Source organism: Podarcis raffonei, chromosome 6 (genome assembly GCF_027172205.1).
Source record: "Podarcis raffonei isolate rPodRaf1 chromosome 6, rPodRaf1.pri, whole genome shotgun sequence".
Classification (NCBI taxonomy): domain Eukaryota; kingdom Metazoa; phylum Chordata; class Lepidosauria; order Squamata; family Lacertidae; genus Podarcis; species Podarcis raffonei.
Genome location: NC_070607.1, coordinates 79908399 through 79926447, shown reverse-complemented (window position 1 = coordinate 79926447; position 18049 = coordinate 79908399). Strand labels below are relative to the sequence as shown.

General features: G+C 43.4%; 1 protein-coding gene across 1 annotated transcript in view; it reads left to right on the top strand.

Moving 5' to 3' along the window:
• Window positions 1-16596, top strand: part of KCNB1 (potassium voltage-gated channel subfamily B member 1) — a 183698-nt gene extending 167102 nt beyond the window's left edge. The window contains exon 2 of the mRNA XM_053394207.1: window positions 11694-16596. Within this exon, the coding sequence (XP_053250182.1) occupies window positions 11694-13724 (2031 nt within the window). The 3' untranslated portion in view covers window positions 13725-16596. The remainder of the gene's footprint in view (window positions 1-11693) is intronic.
• Window positions 16597-18049: the final 1453 nt, after the last annotated feature.

The window sequence follows — 18049 nt, the reverse complement described above, 5'->3', positions numbered from 1 at the left end:
CATCAGGGTCTTTTCCAGGGAGCCTTCTCTTCTCATGAGGTGGCCAAAGTATTGGAGTCTCAGCTTCAGGATCTGTCCTTCCAGTGAGCACTCAGGGCTGATTTCCTTAAGAATGGATATCAAAGGCCCCACTGCACTGCAGAGTGGATTCCATCTGCAACTCAGCCTTGGGATGCTGCGGGCATGGGGAGAGGGTTTAGCTGAGCCACTTGGGGACCAATGGCACCCAAGCCATTGCACAATGGCACTGCAACCAATTGTCCTGCCCCCCCCCGACCTTGCCCGCTGTGAGTAGTAGGGCTGTGGATGCACTGAGGGCTCTGCTGTTCCAAAAGCCCTGCCAGCAAAGGTTGGGGAGGAGTTAGGATTGCACCCTAAGACATGTAAAGAATTGTGGAATCTGTCCCACCTGCTGCCACTTCCATAATTTCAGCATTCCATCCCCCGCCTCTGACAATTTTCATTGCTTTGCCTACCCATCTTGCAGAGCTGCTCATCCATCCATGCAGCTCATGAATATTCCAGAGCAAATAAATCTTTCAGCATGCCAAAACCTGCCTTCCACTACCATATAAATTCCACCTAAAATACAACAATGCTGGGCAATAGAGGACTGCTTGTACTAATTGGCTGTGCTGCATTTTCGAAATCCAGCCAATCTTTCCCCCTGCCCTGCGCTCCTCTTTCATGCAAAACAGATGTTAGTTGCCAGCATTGTGTTAGGTTTGTAAACAGTGCAACCCTGAAAAGCTATCGCTCTTCTACAGCCACATTTCTCAGGCTATGGCAGGTCTCTACAAAGATGTGCGTGGTTGCCTCATGTGGTGAGATATCAGAACTGCAGCTTGGGACATCTTGCCGATAAAAGGTAAAGGTAAAGGTACCCCTGCCCGTACGGGGCAGTCTTGACAGACTCTAGGGTTGTGCGCTCATCTCACTCTAGAGGCCGGGAGCCAGCGCTGTCCGCAGACACTTCCGGGTCACGTGGCCAGCGTGACAAGCTGCATCTGGCGAGCCAGCGCAGCACATGGAACGCCGCTTACCTTCCCGCTGGTAAGCGGTCCCTATTTATCTACTTGCACCCGGGGGTGTTTTCGAACTGCTAGGTTGGCAGGCGCTGGGACCAAACGACGGGAGCGCACCCCGCCGCGGGGATTCGAACCGCCGACCATGCGATCGGCAAGTCCTAGGCACTGAGGTTTTACCCACAGCGCCACACACGTCCCTTGCCGATAGGGAAGCTTTTTCAGCCTGGGCTTGCCCCGCCCACCCAGCCAGGAAGAGCTATTAAAGGTTTGCTGTTGGGACTATGGCCTTGCCTGAGGAAGAAGGACTTTTAGGCTCTGCTGTGTTCCTTAATTTTGACTCCAAGGTTCACCACTGTCAGCTAAGTATGGTTCAGTCCTGACAGCCTTCCAAGCTTTACACTGGCATAGATTGCACAAACCCCCTGGCATACTGAAAGCATGCATTTGGTGCTGTGCTGAGATTTGATTCAGTTCACATATAAAGGCGAACTTGCCTAATTCTCACTTTCTGAAGCAATCCTTGAACAAAAACAAACAAACACCAGGCATCCTTCAAAATTCACACACCTAATTTTCTCCATAATGTGTGCAACAATGCATGTCCTAGGGTAAAGTGTGCATATAAATGCAACCCGTTAGCAAAAATAACATACAAAAATGCATTCTATTAGGAAAAAATGCTTTGCAAAAAAATAATAATCCATCTGCTTTGGAGAAACTCATAGCAAAAACGCTGATGAATGTTCATGCAGAATTTTTGGGTGGAGAATCACAAACTGATGTGAAAATGTGGAGAACAGAATTTAAGATTGGAAGAACGAGGACATGAGAAAAGCTATCATCCAGCCATACACCCACCCAACAGCCATATCTTTTGTATGAAGCAGCCCTGTAGGCATACTTGGAAGTACAGGGTAGGGCTCATCTGCACAAGGGTGGAGGGTGGGAATCCTCAGCCAATTCGGATTCCCCCTGCATGTGGGTAAGGCTGTTGCACATGAAGTGCCCATTCCAGTGGCGAATGTAGCAGCGCCCGATTTATGGCAGTGTGAGTGGTTACCCCTCACACATGGTGCCAAGCTGAGGGGGCGCAAAATTGAGAAGCTCCCTAATTGAGAAGGTCCATTTGGGGGTACCAAATGTTGGCCTCGCACAGGGTGCCCTATTATGAAAGGTTACCAAAGTCCGCCCCTGGATGTGGCCAGTAGGCACATCAGCAATAGGAGCAGCATGAATCATTGTAGCCCTCCATGTATACTTTCAATGCATAAGAAGGTTTTCTCTGAGATTTTAAACCAGCCCTCAAGTGGGACAATTGGTGTCCTTGGGGATTCCTGGTCTCTTTTTCTCAGACACTTCCTTTATGTTATGAATTGATAGCCCTTGTTCCTCCTGCTGCTGCTGCTCATTGGTCTGCATAGCTCCTGCCAACCCTACTGTCTCATTGGAAGATTTCAAAGCATTGCATTTAGTGCTCATAATGTCTTTCTCAAAGTGAGTCATTGCATCAGATCTTGTTGTCTATATAATTTCGTCTAGAAATATATGTTTGAACAGGATCCCACCCAACTCCAGTTAGGAACTGCTTGGGGTCTGGATCTTCCCCTCTCTTTCATCATGGATGTTGGCTTATTTTATGGATATATGCTGCAGGTTATTTTATTAATACTATTGCTACAAGTTTGTCATGACCTTTGGCTAAGAACAACAAACCTATGAACTTGAACTTGAATTGGAAAAATGAGAAACTGCGAGAACTGAAACTGACAGCTCCTTCCCTCCCTAGGACCTTTAACTGAGACTCCAGAGACCAGTCGGAGCCAGTCAGAGAAAAGAATACTGGGCTAGGTGGACCAATCATATGACCTAATATAAGGCAGCCTCCTGCAATCCTTCTTGCTCTGACTGGCAATAGATCTCCAGGATCTAAGACAGAAATCTTTCCCTTCTCCAACTCTGCTACCTGAAACCCTTTTAACTGGGAGGCCTTCTGCATGCAAATTGTTGTGCATCCACAATTGGCAATTTGTAAACAGGCATGATCTCCTGTATTCCTGTATTATAAGCATATTTGATGCTTCAGCTGAAGTTTCTCAAGAAAAACAATCTGTAGGCAGGTTTATTTTTTTCTAATTTTGATTGGGAAGGGGGGTTGCATCATGCATATCATCAGCATACGGTTTCTATTTTCTAACAATTTAGCAGGCCAGTATCACATCAACAAATGTATTTCTCCCAGCTAGATGCAAAAATAAACATTTGATCATGCTGCTGTTCTCCACTCCCTTTTTATTAAGGAGGAAAAATGCATAATTGTGTTAGCTATGCTTCTCCCTCCCACCCCTTCTCTCTTTTTGGGAAAAAGAAAAGTATCAATTATTTCCTTGCATATTCAGGAAAAGAAGGCATCTTAAGCAATCAAGCTAATAGTTTTTCCTTAATTACTTTTAGCTGATTTCATGCTCTCATGGCACATTGCTGATTGAACTAAACCATCCAAAATTCACTAAAGACAACATTTTGTACTCAATGTTTTGTAAGTGGGGCGAGGAGGAGCTGCTGGGTCTAGCAAGCCCTCGGAAGCATCACATTTTGCTGTAAAGATGATAAAAGCATAGAGCGCCTTGACATGAGTTGTCTTCACAGCTGCTGGATGGTGCATGGCCTTTAATACCTTGCTTTATCTCCTCTGGAGATTTGGAAGTCAGGCACACAAGGATTTATAGAGCTGAGCCAAAACAGGTGTTTTAACTTTGCTCCTTTTTTCTTTTCTTTTGCTTTTGTTATTTCCAAAATGCGCCTCCCATTTTTCAGTAGCTTTTGACTGCCTCTTCAAAATTTCATCTTGTTTTGAAGCGTGCAAAATACCCCAAGGGCTGGATTTTAAGACAATGGGAACTGCACGGGCGTGAGTGGGCAGAAGGTAGAACTGGTAGAAAATCAGCTTATTGCCAAGACTTCAAAACACCACACAAGGCTTTCTGCAAGCATCAGTAATCACTGACAAAATGGGGAGGGCCCACAGGACAGACGTCCTCCCCCAGTGCTCTATAGGAAGTCATTTTAAAGAATCAAAGCAAGGGCTTTGATGTTGCCCAACAATAGATGGCCTCTGATGTGCTTAACCATTTCCCAAGCCCAGTTTCAGCACCTATCGCGGGGGTGGGTGGGAATTATCTAGAATTACCTAGGGGAGGCTCTTGTAAGAATCAGTGGGTGGGAGGCGAGGGTTAAGCGCTGTCTATTCTGTGTGTTGATTCTCTTGCATGACACCATATTTGTTTTATGAATATTGTGTTTGAAACTGCACTTTTCCTGATCAGGTTTAGCTCTGCCCCAAGTCATTTTGCCACCTGCAGCAAAGCACAAAATGGCGCCTCTTGCCCACTGCATGTATGGAAGCTGGCTAGAATGAGAGATGAATCTAACTCAGCGTTGCCACTGCTGCCCCCTGGCATCTGTCACCTAAGGCAGGTGCCTCACTCTACCTAATGATAACCTGCCAGGGAAGCTTTTGTAAACTAGAAGGCAAATGCCCCCCGCCCCCCACGATCCTGCTTCCTTTCAGGTTATCAGCGCACCACAAACTATTCATTATAGCTATGTTTGTAGGCTAATGTAAATGTTGTGTTAGCAGGGCTGATGGACTTTATTTACAAAGTCAAAATTGCCTGTAGCATCTCTTCCAATTCTGCAATATGAAAGCGAAATGCACATTAGACAGAACATCCACTTAGTATTAAAATGAGTCTCTTCCACTTTCAGTATCCAGATTTATCATTTTCACACTCATTTCAAGAATAGCTCGAGAGATGCTCAAGGCAATGTTGGTGCTTTGCATCCAAATGCCCTGAGCTTTGTGGGTTAGAGTGGCCTTTTATGAGTGAAGGTACATGCCATTTGGATAGCTGTGGCAGAGAATCTAAATGGCACCCCGAAAGCCTTCTTTGTAGTAGTGAGTGACTTCCTTCAGATCCGCTCTGTAATGGTTCCAAGACTCTGACATCTCTTTGGTTCTGCTTGGATTGAACTCTGACAGGGTTGGTAGGGTGGTATCCAGCTAAATGGTTCTGCTAGCACAAGGAGTTTTAGCTGTACAGTGGAGTTTCTTCACCTTCTTCTCTCCACATGCAAACCCACACAAACCTGAACTCTGTCCCAACCCTCCAAAGCACATTTACAGGGGGCACACAGGGAGAGGGAAAGGTGGGGGGGTTCCATTTTGTGTAATAATTGTGTGTGTGTGTGTGTGTGTGTGTGTCTGTTGTTGTTTTGAGAGAGAGTGTGTGTGTATGCACCTGAAGTAAGAGAGACAAGAGGAAAGACACATATGGAGAAATATCCAATTAAATGTCACAAATCACCATTTAAAAAAATATTACACATTAATATTTCTGCAACATTATGCTTTTACACTACAGTGGTACTTCGCGTTACAAACACCTCGGGTTACAAACACTTCGGGTTACAGACTCCACTAACCCAGAAGTAATACCTCAGGTTAAGAACTTTACCTCAGGATGAGAGTCAGTGGCCCGGTGGCAGCGGGAGGCCCCATTAGCTAAAGTGGTGCCTCAGGTTAAGAATGGTTTCAGGTTAAGAACAGACCTCTGGAACAAATTAAGTTCATAACCAGAGGTACCACTGTATTGGGCTATTTCCCATAGTGCCAGTATATTTACTTCTTTTTTACAAAAAGCCTTTGGAGTAGAAAGTTCTGTTTTTAATTTATTCTTGGTGTGTTTTAACTTAGTACCCAAAATGGATGACCAGAAGAAGTGGGATGGTTGGAAAGGACTCAGTCATGTCCACTGGAAAATAAGTGGGGTGGGTCCGCAAAGGGGATGACAACCTACCTTACTTCAGAAACTGTTCTACTCGTAAATTTCAGGAATGATCCTCTTAACCGGGGCTTCTGACAATTTGAGTTCCACTTGATACATTTGAACCTCTAAATCTGAATTGGAGTTTTGTAGAGGCAGATTTCATAAAGTCCATTTGCTGCCTTTTGATAGTACCCTCCCCCAAAGTCTGCTACCTGAGATGAGCCATTAAACAGCACCTTAATGGTAGGATCACTGCTCTTTTCTCATTGAAAGATAATCTTACACTGAACACTTCACAGCCTTTTCTACTCCACTGTTTGCTGCAGATTTGTGCTATAGAGTGGTAAAACCACACGTGCAATTAGATTGTAAATCTCTCTTGCTTTGTACAATCAATAATCATCATTCTGAAAGCGTGTCTTTGATGTACCTGGTCCTTTAAAAAAAACAACCACCGATTTGTCCTGAAGTTACTTAGCACTGATAATTCATTAGGAGGCACAAAAATTCAGTCAGGGACTTGTAGATTTGCACTGGTGGGAAAAGCTCTCCTGGAAGCAGCTGTCATTTTGTGTTCCTGGAATCCTGCCTGTGTATATGGAGCCTTGTGTTCCAAGACAGCAATATCATTAAGGGCCAACACCTTTTGGCAGTGGCCCAGGGAAGTATCTGAGGTGGAACTACAGTATCAGCGCTGCATTTGAGCAGGTGAATCACAGCAGCCTTCTTCTACCAGTCAGAACATAACGGGAATAAGTTCTGAGTATCACATAACACACCCGATGAGCACAGTGTGGCAACACAAGCACGGATATGGGTCAATCACCATGCCAGTGCTTCTGAACCTGTCAAGGCCGGCCCTACCCTTAGGCAGCTGCCTCAGGCAGCAGATACAGTGAAGTGCTGGAGGACAGATGTGTGTGTTCCATACTTCCTTAAGCTAGCCTCCTGCCCTTGGGTGCAGTGGAGAATCCTGCCCTGTCACCAGTCAGGGCAGTGTTACTCACTTGGCTTCCTCAAACCATATGTCACTACTGGTTACTGAGAAGGGGAGGGGAGCAGGCGTTTTTGCCAGCCACCGCTGCCCATCACTGGTGTTGAAGTAAAGTTCAACTGCCAATACATTTACCTTCTGGACTGATGGGGATAGCTAAGCAAATCAGTCTCTTAAGCTTAAGCCAAGAAATAGTATTCTCTGTGAAACTCAATATCAATATACGTATCAAGGCTTTGAGATTAGACCACTGAAGAAGCCCGGAAAACTACCTTGGGAGTGTACTATCTGCAAGCCGCAGTAAAAGGGCCCCATCGGGGCAAACAGCAGCCTCTTGATTACTTGGACTGCCAGGGCAAAACAGGTCAAAACGCCAGCCCCCTGTCTACAACTTCATTAGCATCCATCTACAACTTTGCTAGCATCTCTCGGTACTGTGAACAACACCGAACTTACCTTTTGTTGGTATCTTCATGAACTTACCTAAAAAGATAAAGAAAACAAAAGACTGAGTTAAGCACTTGAAAAATCTATTGAAATCAGACATTATAAGTTCATCTTAGGTTGGGTAGTTTGCAAGTCTCTGTGGTTTTGCATAAGGTTTTGTATTTTTCTCAGAAGATTGATAAATAATGTATAATCATTTTGGTAATTATTATGTGTATATTAGTCGCCAACGTGTTGCATGAGTTGTACTACATCCTCTCCTCTGACAGCAAAATATCCTGGGCTAGCAGGCAGAGTTGACACACCTGCCCTGATGTCAAAATGGCCTCCACTTTTGAATTGCCAGGCATTGACTGGTAGGCATTCAAGAAACTGCAAAAGTACCAAAAGCTAAAGTGGCGTTAGGTGTGCAATTCTGCTCTCTAGTAATCTCAACCTTCATTTTAAGAAAAAGAGAAAGTTGCCAGGGTTTAACCTTGTCAAGGGATGCTTGAAAATGTGTGAGCCGTTCCTACTGGTGAAACCTCAGGAGCCAGGAGAATTACAGGGCAAGATTATGAGCTCCAAGTGGGTGGGTCTCCCTTCAGCACCTTAACTAGAGGAAGCAGAAGAAATGAAAGAAAAAATATGTCAAGTTTACTAAAGGTATACAGGTTGTAAAATCTGCCTTTTCTTGGTAAATATTTTATTTTCTTGGTACAGTGTACGCACTGCCCACAGAATCTATCATCAAGCCCAGGGGTGCAACAATTGTTTTGCTGCAAAGCAAATGTTCACATATAATTTTTAGAAAACAGGTTTGACTTATGCCTTTGGCACCATTGGCTCCTCTTTGCAAATGGTGCCCAAAGGAAAGAGTAGCCAGCACCAGGACTTTTTACTTTTTGAATTAGTTACGTTGTTCTTTGCTGAGCACCAGAGTTCAAGCCAGGCCAGCACAGGCCCCTGCAACACTGTATGTTCCATCTGTACAGGATCAGTTTAGATCAGCCTTTCTCAAACGTGGGTACCCAGATGTTGATGGACTACAACATGGGTAGGCAAACTAAGGCTCGGGGGCCGGATCCAGCCCAATCGCATTCAAAATCCAGCTCGCGGACGGTCCAGGAATCAGTGTGTTTTTACATGAGTAGAATGTGTCCTTTTATTTAAAATGCATGTCTGGGTTATTTGTGGGGCATAGAAATTTGTTCAATTCCCCCCCCCAAATATAGTCTGGCCCTCCACAAGGTCTGAGCGACAGTGGACCGACCCCTGCTGAAAAGGTTTGCTGACCCCTGGGCTACAACTCCCATTATCCCGGACCACTGGTCCTTCTTGCTAGGAGTAATGGGAGTTGTAGTCCAACAACATCTAAGGACCAATGGTTGAGAAAGGCTACTTTAGATTTTTGTGGGCTGAGGGGGTGGGTATCCTGCTTTAAGAAGTGCATCTGACCACCCTTGGCTCACCCTTGACCACTCTTGGATCAAACCAAAGGTGATTGCTTGGGTGGGTCCAGGAAGTGGAGAATGCTGAAAACGTCTTTAACCTGGCTTTTGACGCTTGAGGTATATGCTATTAGGAACCACTTTATTTTTATGGTTGTAAGATCTTTTGAATTATTTATGATACTGTGTTTTAATGCGGTAACCTACCCTGGGACCTTAGGGTGAAGGATGGGTAAATCCATCATCATCATCATCATCTAACTTAATATTGCAACGAGAATATTACCAGTGCATGGATAATTCTTATATTGGTCAGGTGGACCAATGCTTCCAGACAAGGTATTATATGCCCATATGTGATGTGAACTCCTGACAAGTGCAACATTTTAGCACCTTGATCTACCATTTGCTTTTGTGTGTGACTGTGACTGGAAATGGCAGCTTCTACTGTAAGATCAAGGGCTCTATTTCAGCTTGTTCTATTTTGATTTTTGTCCAAGCAGGTGGATGTGCACAGAGGCTGATGCATCGTGACCGGTGCTGTGTTTACATTCAGCGCGGAAGACGATAAGCATTCAGAGAGTGTACAGAGCTAGGGAGGGGGAAGAAATCCAATTGAGTTCATATTTAAAGGCAAATCTACCTAATTCACACTTTCTGAGGCAATATGTGAACCAAAACACAGCCATCCTTCAAAATTCATACTTCTCCAACTTTTCCAGTGCAGTTCTCCACCCTAGCACAGGGAGTTGGACTTGATGGCTCTACAACTCTATGATTCTGAGTCATGTGTAGAAAAAATATACATATACTAGGGTAAACTCTGTCTAAAAGTGCATATATTGGTGATAATGTCAGTATGCTGTCAGCGCCTCCCAGCTGGTTGCCCTGAAAAGTATAAGGACAAGGAAAAGTTTCTTATCATCCTTTTTTATTTCATTCTTTACACAGACAGGCAATAGAACCCAGCATCTTGGATAATGGCATTGTCCCAAGTGAATCTCGACCCCACACCTCTCCCACTTTCTCATTCATCATTCTCATTGTCTCCTCTATGCGTGCTGCTACGTGCCCTCTGTCTTTGTGCTCTTTGCTCTCCTACTTTTAAGGTTCTCCGGTGTGCTAGTCCCGGGGGGGAAGGTTACCGGGAGGCGAGGTCAGGGTCCTGGGTCGAGGGTTGGTAAACTGTCCTCCACGGACGAAGCGGGGACCAAAGCGAGGAGGTGGACAAGGACAGGAACTCTGGAGGAACAGGACTGGATGCTGGCCGAAACAGCTCTTCAATGACATTGCTCCCGCAACCTGGGACCGGGCTGACTCGCCTTTATCTTCTCTGAGGCCAAGGGTGATCCCAGCCCCCAGGAGACCTGCCTCTCCTGGCCTTAAGGCGAGCACTCCTCCTGGGAGAAACCAGTTCCCTCCGCCTCTCTGCCCTGAGCCTCTGCAGCTCAGGAGAGGCTGAAGGGTTACTGGACCCAGGGGGAGACTCACCTTCCCCTGACAGGGCTGGGAGAGGCGCACCTGTAGGCACTGTGTCCTCAATCACCTCCGGAGCCAGAGAGGATTCACCTGGTGCCTGCTCCTGAGGATCCGGCACAGGTGCAGGTGCTTCAGATCCAAGGCCCTGCCCCAGCTCAGCCGGCCCTGGAGGCGGGGACTCCTGTGCAGGCTGGGGTTCCTCCAGTTCAGCCTCTGAATCGGATTCCCAGGCCATCACATCCGGGTTCTGGGAGATGGAGGGTCTGGAATGACAACATGTCATCTGGGTGTTGTTCTGGCTGTCCCATGATTTCCCAGTTTTTCCCCTCATTTGCCTCTGAGCTGTGACCTCCCGCAAACCACTGTTGTAAATCTATTTCTTCCTCCTCCCTGGAAGGCTCATGATAGGGAGGCGGTCTCCACCATTCCTCCTCTGCCTGGTCCCTGACTAATAGCATACAAAAATGCATTATGTATAGGAAAATTTGCTGTGCAAAAATGTGTATTTTGGGGGCAATTGCGTTTATTGTTTTTAAAGCAAGCTGATGTGGAAATGTGAAGAACTGTGAACTTAAGGTTGGAGAAAACAGAAATTGACAGATTTGCTCATCATTAATAGGTGCCTGGCAATTTACCATGACTCCTAATCTTTCAAAGACCACAGGCTTCTTTACCAGATGTATTAATCGGATTAGGAAGGCTATAACAATCATAATGTTTGAGATACAGATGAGGATAAACCAAGTTAACAAGGAAAGAACTAATCTTAAATGGAATGTAGAAAACACACCCTTGGTAGCTGAAATGTCGAGTATGGATATGGTACATAATCCCAACATCTGCTGAAGTATCAAAATTTGACTGGTCCCAAGGGGACCTAGATTTCAGAGCAATTACAGGAAGTCTGGTCATTACATATAAATACTTATTTTAATGTACTACTGAATTACTCAGAAAAGATTTTTAGCATAAATATGTATGTGCTTTATCAACAAAAGAAAACAAGTTACTATTGCCCTTCACCAAGAAGGTTTCTTAATTCCATAACTATAGATGGGGAGGTCATTTGTAACACCTAAGTGTTTTAACAAGAACACATGAAATTCCACTTCCTATTTCCCTTAAAAGCAATAATCTTGGCAGGTCATTTCACATGTTTACTGCCTTTTGTTTCATTTTCTAAAAATTAAATTTATATCCCATCCTTGAACATGAAGGCTACCAGGGCAGTGTCTGGGATCTGTGTATAAAATACGTAATACAAAGACCATTATGCAATGATATAAAGCAGGTATCCAAAACAAAAACAAAAACAATGGTTTGTATCCAACTAAGTTGCGCCCTGTTGAGGCCAATGGACCTAGGCAAGCCATGCCCATCCATTTCAGCATCTGATGTGCAAAAGTGAGAGCAGGAAATGAAATGATTTTAGTGATGCGAAATCATTACCCATTTCAGTGGCCCTAACCACTTTCTGTTTTCTTTGCAGATTTTGGCAATCATTTCCATCATGTTCATCGTCCTTTCTACAATTGCCTTGTCACTCAACACTCTTCCTGAGCTCCAAGGCACAGATGAATATGGAAATCCCACCGATAACCACCAGTTAGCCCATGTTGAAGCTGTGTGCATTGCATGGTTTACAATGGAATACCTCTTACGGTTCCTCTCCTCTCCTAAGAAATGGAAGTTTTTCAAAGGGCCGCTGAATGCTATTGACTTGTTAGCCATCTTGCCATACTACGTCACCATCTTCCTCACAGAGTCAAACAAAAGTGTACTTCAGTTCCAGAACGTGCGGAGGGTCGTTCAGATATTCCGTATCATGAGGATACTCCGAATTCTCAAGTTAGCTCGGCACTCCACCGGTTTGCAATCCCTGGGATTTACGCTGAGGAGAAGCTACAATGAGCTTGGGCTGCTCATTTTGTTTCTGGCCATGGGGATTATGATATTTTCGAGCTTAGTGTTCTTTGCAGAAAAAGATGAGGAGGATACGAAATTCAAGAGCATCCCAGCATCCTTCTGGTGGGCAACCATAACTATGACAACAGTTGGCTATGGAGACATCTACCCTAAAACCCTCTTAGGTAAGATCGTCGGTGGCTTGTGTTGCATTGCTGGTGTCTTAGTCATTGCTCTCCCTATACCAATCATTGTAAATAACTTCTCTGAGTTCTACAAAGAGCAGAAGAGGCAGGAAAAAGCCATCAAGCGCAGAGAAGCTCTTGAAAGAGCAAAAAGAAATGGGAGCATTGTGTCCATGAATATGAAGGATGCTTTTGCTCGTAGTATAGAACTGATGGACATAGTGGTTGAGAAAAAGGGAGAAAATGCAGGCAAAAAGGATAAAATTCAGGACAATCACTTATCCCCAAGCAAGTGGAAATGGGCCAAGAGATCTCTCTCCGAAACTAGCTCCAACAAATCTTTAGAGACAAAGGAACAAGGGTCGCCAGAAAAGGCTCGCTCATCTTCCAGTCCTCAGCATCTGAATGTTCAACAGCTGGAAGACATGTACAGCAAAATGGCGAAAGCTCAGTCCCAGCCCAACCTCAACATGAAGGAGTCAGGCCAACCCAACAAGCAAAAGGAAGAATTAGAAATGGAAGCTATTCCTGGCCCTATGGTCCCTTTGCTGACCACTCGGGCAGATGGAATAATTGACATGAGGAGCATGTCAAGTATTGACAGTTATATAAGCTGTGCTACAGAATTTCCTGACTCCGGGAGATATTCCCATAGCCCACTAACTACGCTGCCTAACAAAGGTGGGATAAATCCACTTCAGGATCCATATAGGCCAGAGGGAAGCGGGTCCAAATTCATGGAGATAAAACCAAATCTAGAAAGCAGTCGTTGCTCTACATTTTTCATAGAGAGCCCCAAAAGTACCATAAAAGTCACCAATCCTCTAAAATTAAGATCCCTGAAGGTTAACTTTATGGAAGAGGATGCCATAGGACCAACAGCATCAAACGTCTTGAGAATATACCCAGATCCCCTCAAGAGCAAAGGAGCAGCAGGAGCAGCTACAGATAGTTCTGGCCACTCTGATCGGTCTTTAATGAGTCCAGAAACCTCTATCTATACTACTGCAAGTACTCGAACACCCACAAAATCCCCCGAGAAGCATGCAGCAATAGTTTTCAACTTCCACGATGCTGGGATACATAAATACATTGACGCCGACACTGATGATGAAGGTCAGTTGCTGTATGACTCAAGCCCTCCCAAAGCCCCACCAGGAAACCCAGCTCCCAAATACAGCATTACACACGGTGGCTATTTAAGGCAAAGGGATAGTGTTTATAGAACAGAGAAGAACCACTTAGAGACTGCTGCTTTACCCTCCTCACCCAAGCTAATTGGGCAAAATTGCCTTTATTCCATGGAAAGTATCACTGGAAGAACCCGTGGTAACCAGGAAACTATCAAATTAGAGAACCACATTTCACCCGAGGTTCACATATTACCGGGTGGAGGAGGACATGGTAACACACATGATCAAAAGATCTGACATGTAACCCAGAACTTTTGGTGAAAGCTGAAAAGGAATGCCTTTACACTCAACACACGAAGAAGAGCTTCTGCATGGCATGAACTTTTGACTGAAACAAGCCACCTGTTTTTTAAAAGCAAGAGGATGCCCTCAAGGTGGGCTCAGGAATAAGTCCTTCTCTGGATCCACTACAAAGTTACTGCCCACAGCCATCAACTGAAACGAAGATTGTGCATCTTGGTCATAATTTGATCTCCTTTCAACTTCCTTCATTGAAGTTAGTGTGATCAAATATTCCATTCACCCCCCCCCCTTTTGATGGATCTCTTATATGTGGCAGTATCAGCATCCGACACTGCAGTACCCCTTTAAAGGAGACCAAGGTGGCCAGAGTCAAATACTGGAAGAAATGGTTAGGCGTGGTAAGAATAATCAGTGATGCAACACTTTTTGCATGAGGGCAACTGTTTCAAACATCCCCAGCTATGCCTTCTTCTCTGAGGGATACGAGGTCTAAAGGTAACAGAACGGGCTGGTTAAATTGCGGATTCAGTGAATTGAGAAATAAACTGTTTAAATTCTCTGTGTGTGCTTAATACTTCGAGATTCATTGAGACCTGAAGTTTTCTTTATAAAAAAGTAACAGCAGGGTGAGTTGCACCACTTGTATCTAAATCCAAAACACCCCTTCAAAATTATAGCTAAGAATAGCACTTATTACTGCTCATAGTAACACCAAAACAGAGATCAGGAAAGCAGTTTTTAAACTGAGATTAGAAAGGCAGTTTTCAAACTGAAAAGACAATGGGTTTGGGTGTGTGAAGGAAGCATTGTTCTGCTGTTATGGGTGAGAGGGTTTGGTTGGTATTCTTAGAAGGGAGCAACCAAGATGTAGCTGACCCTTTTGTGTGTTGGGGGAAGGCTACTACCCAAAACCACAGCCATAATGTAAACGAAAGGACAGTGCAACCACTAGAGATTCTGACCAAAGCATTAAGCTGGGAGTCCATACTGGTTTTATGATTGTCTCCAGCACAAAAGGGGCTAAAGTTAATAGTATGAAAAGGCATTAAATGTCGGCTCCCTGAATTATTTGCACATCCTTTCATGGCTTACACCTAATCTGTTATCCATGAGAGAAGAATCTTTCTGCCACATTTTGCACTTAAATAGCGCAGAATGAAAAGATATGCAAGTTTTAAAAACATAAATATGCAAAAATAGTAACAACAATCTTAAGCAATGAGCCTGATCCTCCTCTCATTTAGACTGGTTGTGAATCATAAGAGGCTCCCGCTGGAGTTTCACAGGTGTGGCGTAAATGAGAAGAGAATCAAGTTTCAAATATTTTGTTTTTAAACTGGCCATTTTAAAGAAAACCATAAATACCAGCTTGGATTTATAACGTAGGCTGGTATATTAAATCTTGTATCATTTAGGTTTGCTGATATCAAAAGCACTTTATGTTGATTTTATTATTGCGTTTGACAAAGGTGGCGTAGAGAAGCAGAGAGAATGTATTTTTTTAAATAAAAAACAAACAACCTAGCACTTTAAAACAAGCACTATCTTGATTTGTGCCTCGTCACATCTGTGATTTGTTACCCACCTGGTAACGAACTGCGATAACTGTGATGATAACACTTAATGTTGTGTCCATTGTTGCTGTAGTATATGTGTCATTGAAAGTTTGACTTCTCTTTCAGGGTACACTGTACTCTGATGTGGACTCAAAGTCTAGTATAAGAGGTGGGCAGTAGAAGGAGAAACTTTAGGTCACTGCCTTCCCCCCAATAAACACATGTGAAATAGACATGAACTAAACTTCGGAGCAAGTTGGTAAAAGTAGTATAGAGAAATGTCATGTTCTTGTTTTCCTCCTTCAATAATAATGTGGGTTTTGTTCAGTTTTTCTAGGAAAATATCAAAATATTCCATATGGGCTATATACAATATTTTCACTGGCCATATTCAAGGACTGAGGTTTAAAAACCTGGGAATAGTGAAGTTTTTTGGCCAGTACATCAAATTAAGGTTGCTTCCAGCTGGGTGTATATTATGGAATGGGTGCTCCTCATGCATGCAGATTTTTCGCAGCATCCACATTACATTGCTGGCATCAAAATGCTGGCCTGTATTCTCTCCTGCCCCCCGTATCATCTGGATTTAGCCTTCCCCGGGTGAAACCCAAAACATTTTTAAAAAACACCTGTTGTCAGTGACCTGTGTGCAGTATCTGAATGGCCCATTTACAATATTAAGCCTCCATTTGGAAGCACAGTAACCTTTTTAGACATGGGTGTTTTATCAGTGATGTGCATTGCACCTACAGTGATGCATAAACCACCTGCATGCTACAGGCCTCGAGGCTCAATTTTTCTGAAACGAAAAGCTGTCAGTAATATATTGCACCCCTGAAAAAGACTACCCCACTATCTGGATATACATGTTTCGTCAAACAGTTACGTTTCCGATGTCATATAGTCGTTGGTTGGTCATGACTGTCATTCTTGTCCATTCAAGCTGTACTGTACTCTTGCCTCTAATGCACACAGCGTGGATGGACAAAAGCAATAAGCGCATTGGGGTTGTCATTATCGCTTTGTTAAGTTAGACCTCTGGCTGGCACAATATTATATGTAGGTATGGAGATGTTGCACATTGGCTGAATTATTCAGTAATCCAGTATTGTTGGGATTACTGAATAATTTCCCAATATTTCCAGAGAGGCCTTACAGTTACGCTATTGTCCTATTCACTCACATGCGCATAAGACAGATCAAGATATGGATAAGCTCAAATTGTGTACAGTTTAGGCCAGTAAAAGTCAGATAAGCTCCTTTCCGTGCAAGAAGTGGCACAGTCAGCAGCCAAAAATGCACCTCTATATTCAGAATAGCATATTCGAAAAGAACACCCCCTACCCCAAGTTAGAAGTCCGTCTTTGTTCATTCAAAACTTGCATTAAGGGTGAGCCTCACAGTAATTCATACAATGTACTTAGAAGAGTTAAGTTGTAACAATCAAATAATTATTAGGAACTAATGATACAGCAAATGAGCTTTAAGCAAATTATTGCAGTGATCCATTCTTAATTAAACTGACTATTAAGTGAGTTCCATTGAACTCGGGAAGCTTCCTTCATGTTTAGGACTAGACTCTGGGAAAGATTATTTTAGGGATGAAAACCAATTGCTACGGAAAACTCCCATGTATTTTAAGTGAGGGGGTGTTAAATAGTTTCAACATTGGGATTGACAGGGAGGCAAGACCTAGACTGCTTATGTGCTTAAGCAAAGGCAAGTGAATTAGGTCATTTGCAAGTCAAACCCCTAAATTGTTTGTGTTAAAAGTCTGTCATGTCCATTATCAGCACAAATGTTTTAAATAAAAACAAATTCAGGGAAAAATTACTTTTTGATATATAAAAAGTATACAATGGTGATTTCCACATTGCATATTTTAGAGCTGATTCTTTCATGTAAAAAGTTTTCAGAGGAATTGTATTTTTCTTATCCGAAAGCAAATGCGTTTGACTATAGCCATATAGAGAAAGTATTTAACAAATCGCTATTGGAAATGAGACATTTGAGTTCCTAGATGACAGTCACAAGAATCGCGGCGTTTAAAAAACAAACCTGGAATATCAACTGGTGCAACTCTCCTTGTAACCAAAGGCCCTGTTATTGCCTTGCGTGGACATAGTGTGACACAAAACTATCATTCATCTAGCGCAAACTTCTCAAGTAGCATGTTACCGGGTCACTTTTGACAGCTTTGTTCAAAAGTATCATAAAGTATCTATCCTTTGAGTGTGAACCGCCAAAGTCCTATAGATTTCTTATAGAAAGAGAATAATTAAAGATGGGCATACACTATGCTCAAAAACATTTCTTTCTTCTGTTTGTGAAAGTGTTATTCTAGCTCACATTTTGTGCCCCACAAATAACAAACAAACATGGATCTCTGGGGCAAACCGCACTGCTGTGAATAGGTTCTACACAAAACCATAGCAATGGTCCTGTATCTTCTGTTCATTTCAGTGCAGCTTGCACCGGAGAACCTAGGATTGTGTCCTATGATTAATTTAAATTAAATGATGCCTGACAATGAACTGCTTTGTACAAACTAAGTATAGATGTATGAGCACTGGGAAATCTACTCTGAACTTTTGAGAAGCATTTGGAATGAAAGCAAAAATCCAAAAGAATTGGGGAAGGGTCTGCACTCATCACAAAAGGGAATAGTAGTGGGGTGTTTTTTTTAGGGGGACCACAATTCAGAAATCCATAAATTATTGAAAATAACGCCTCTGTACAATTTGCTTGTTTGTTAGATGCATA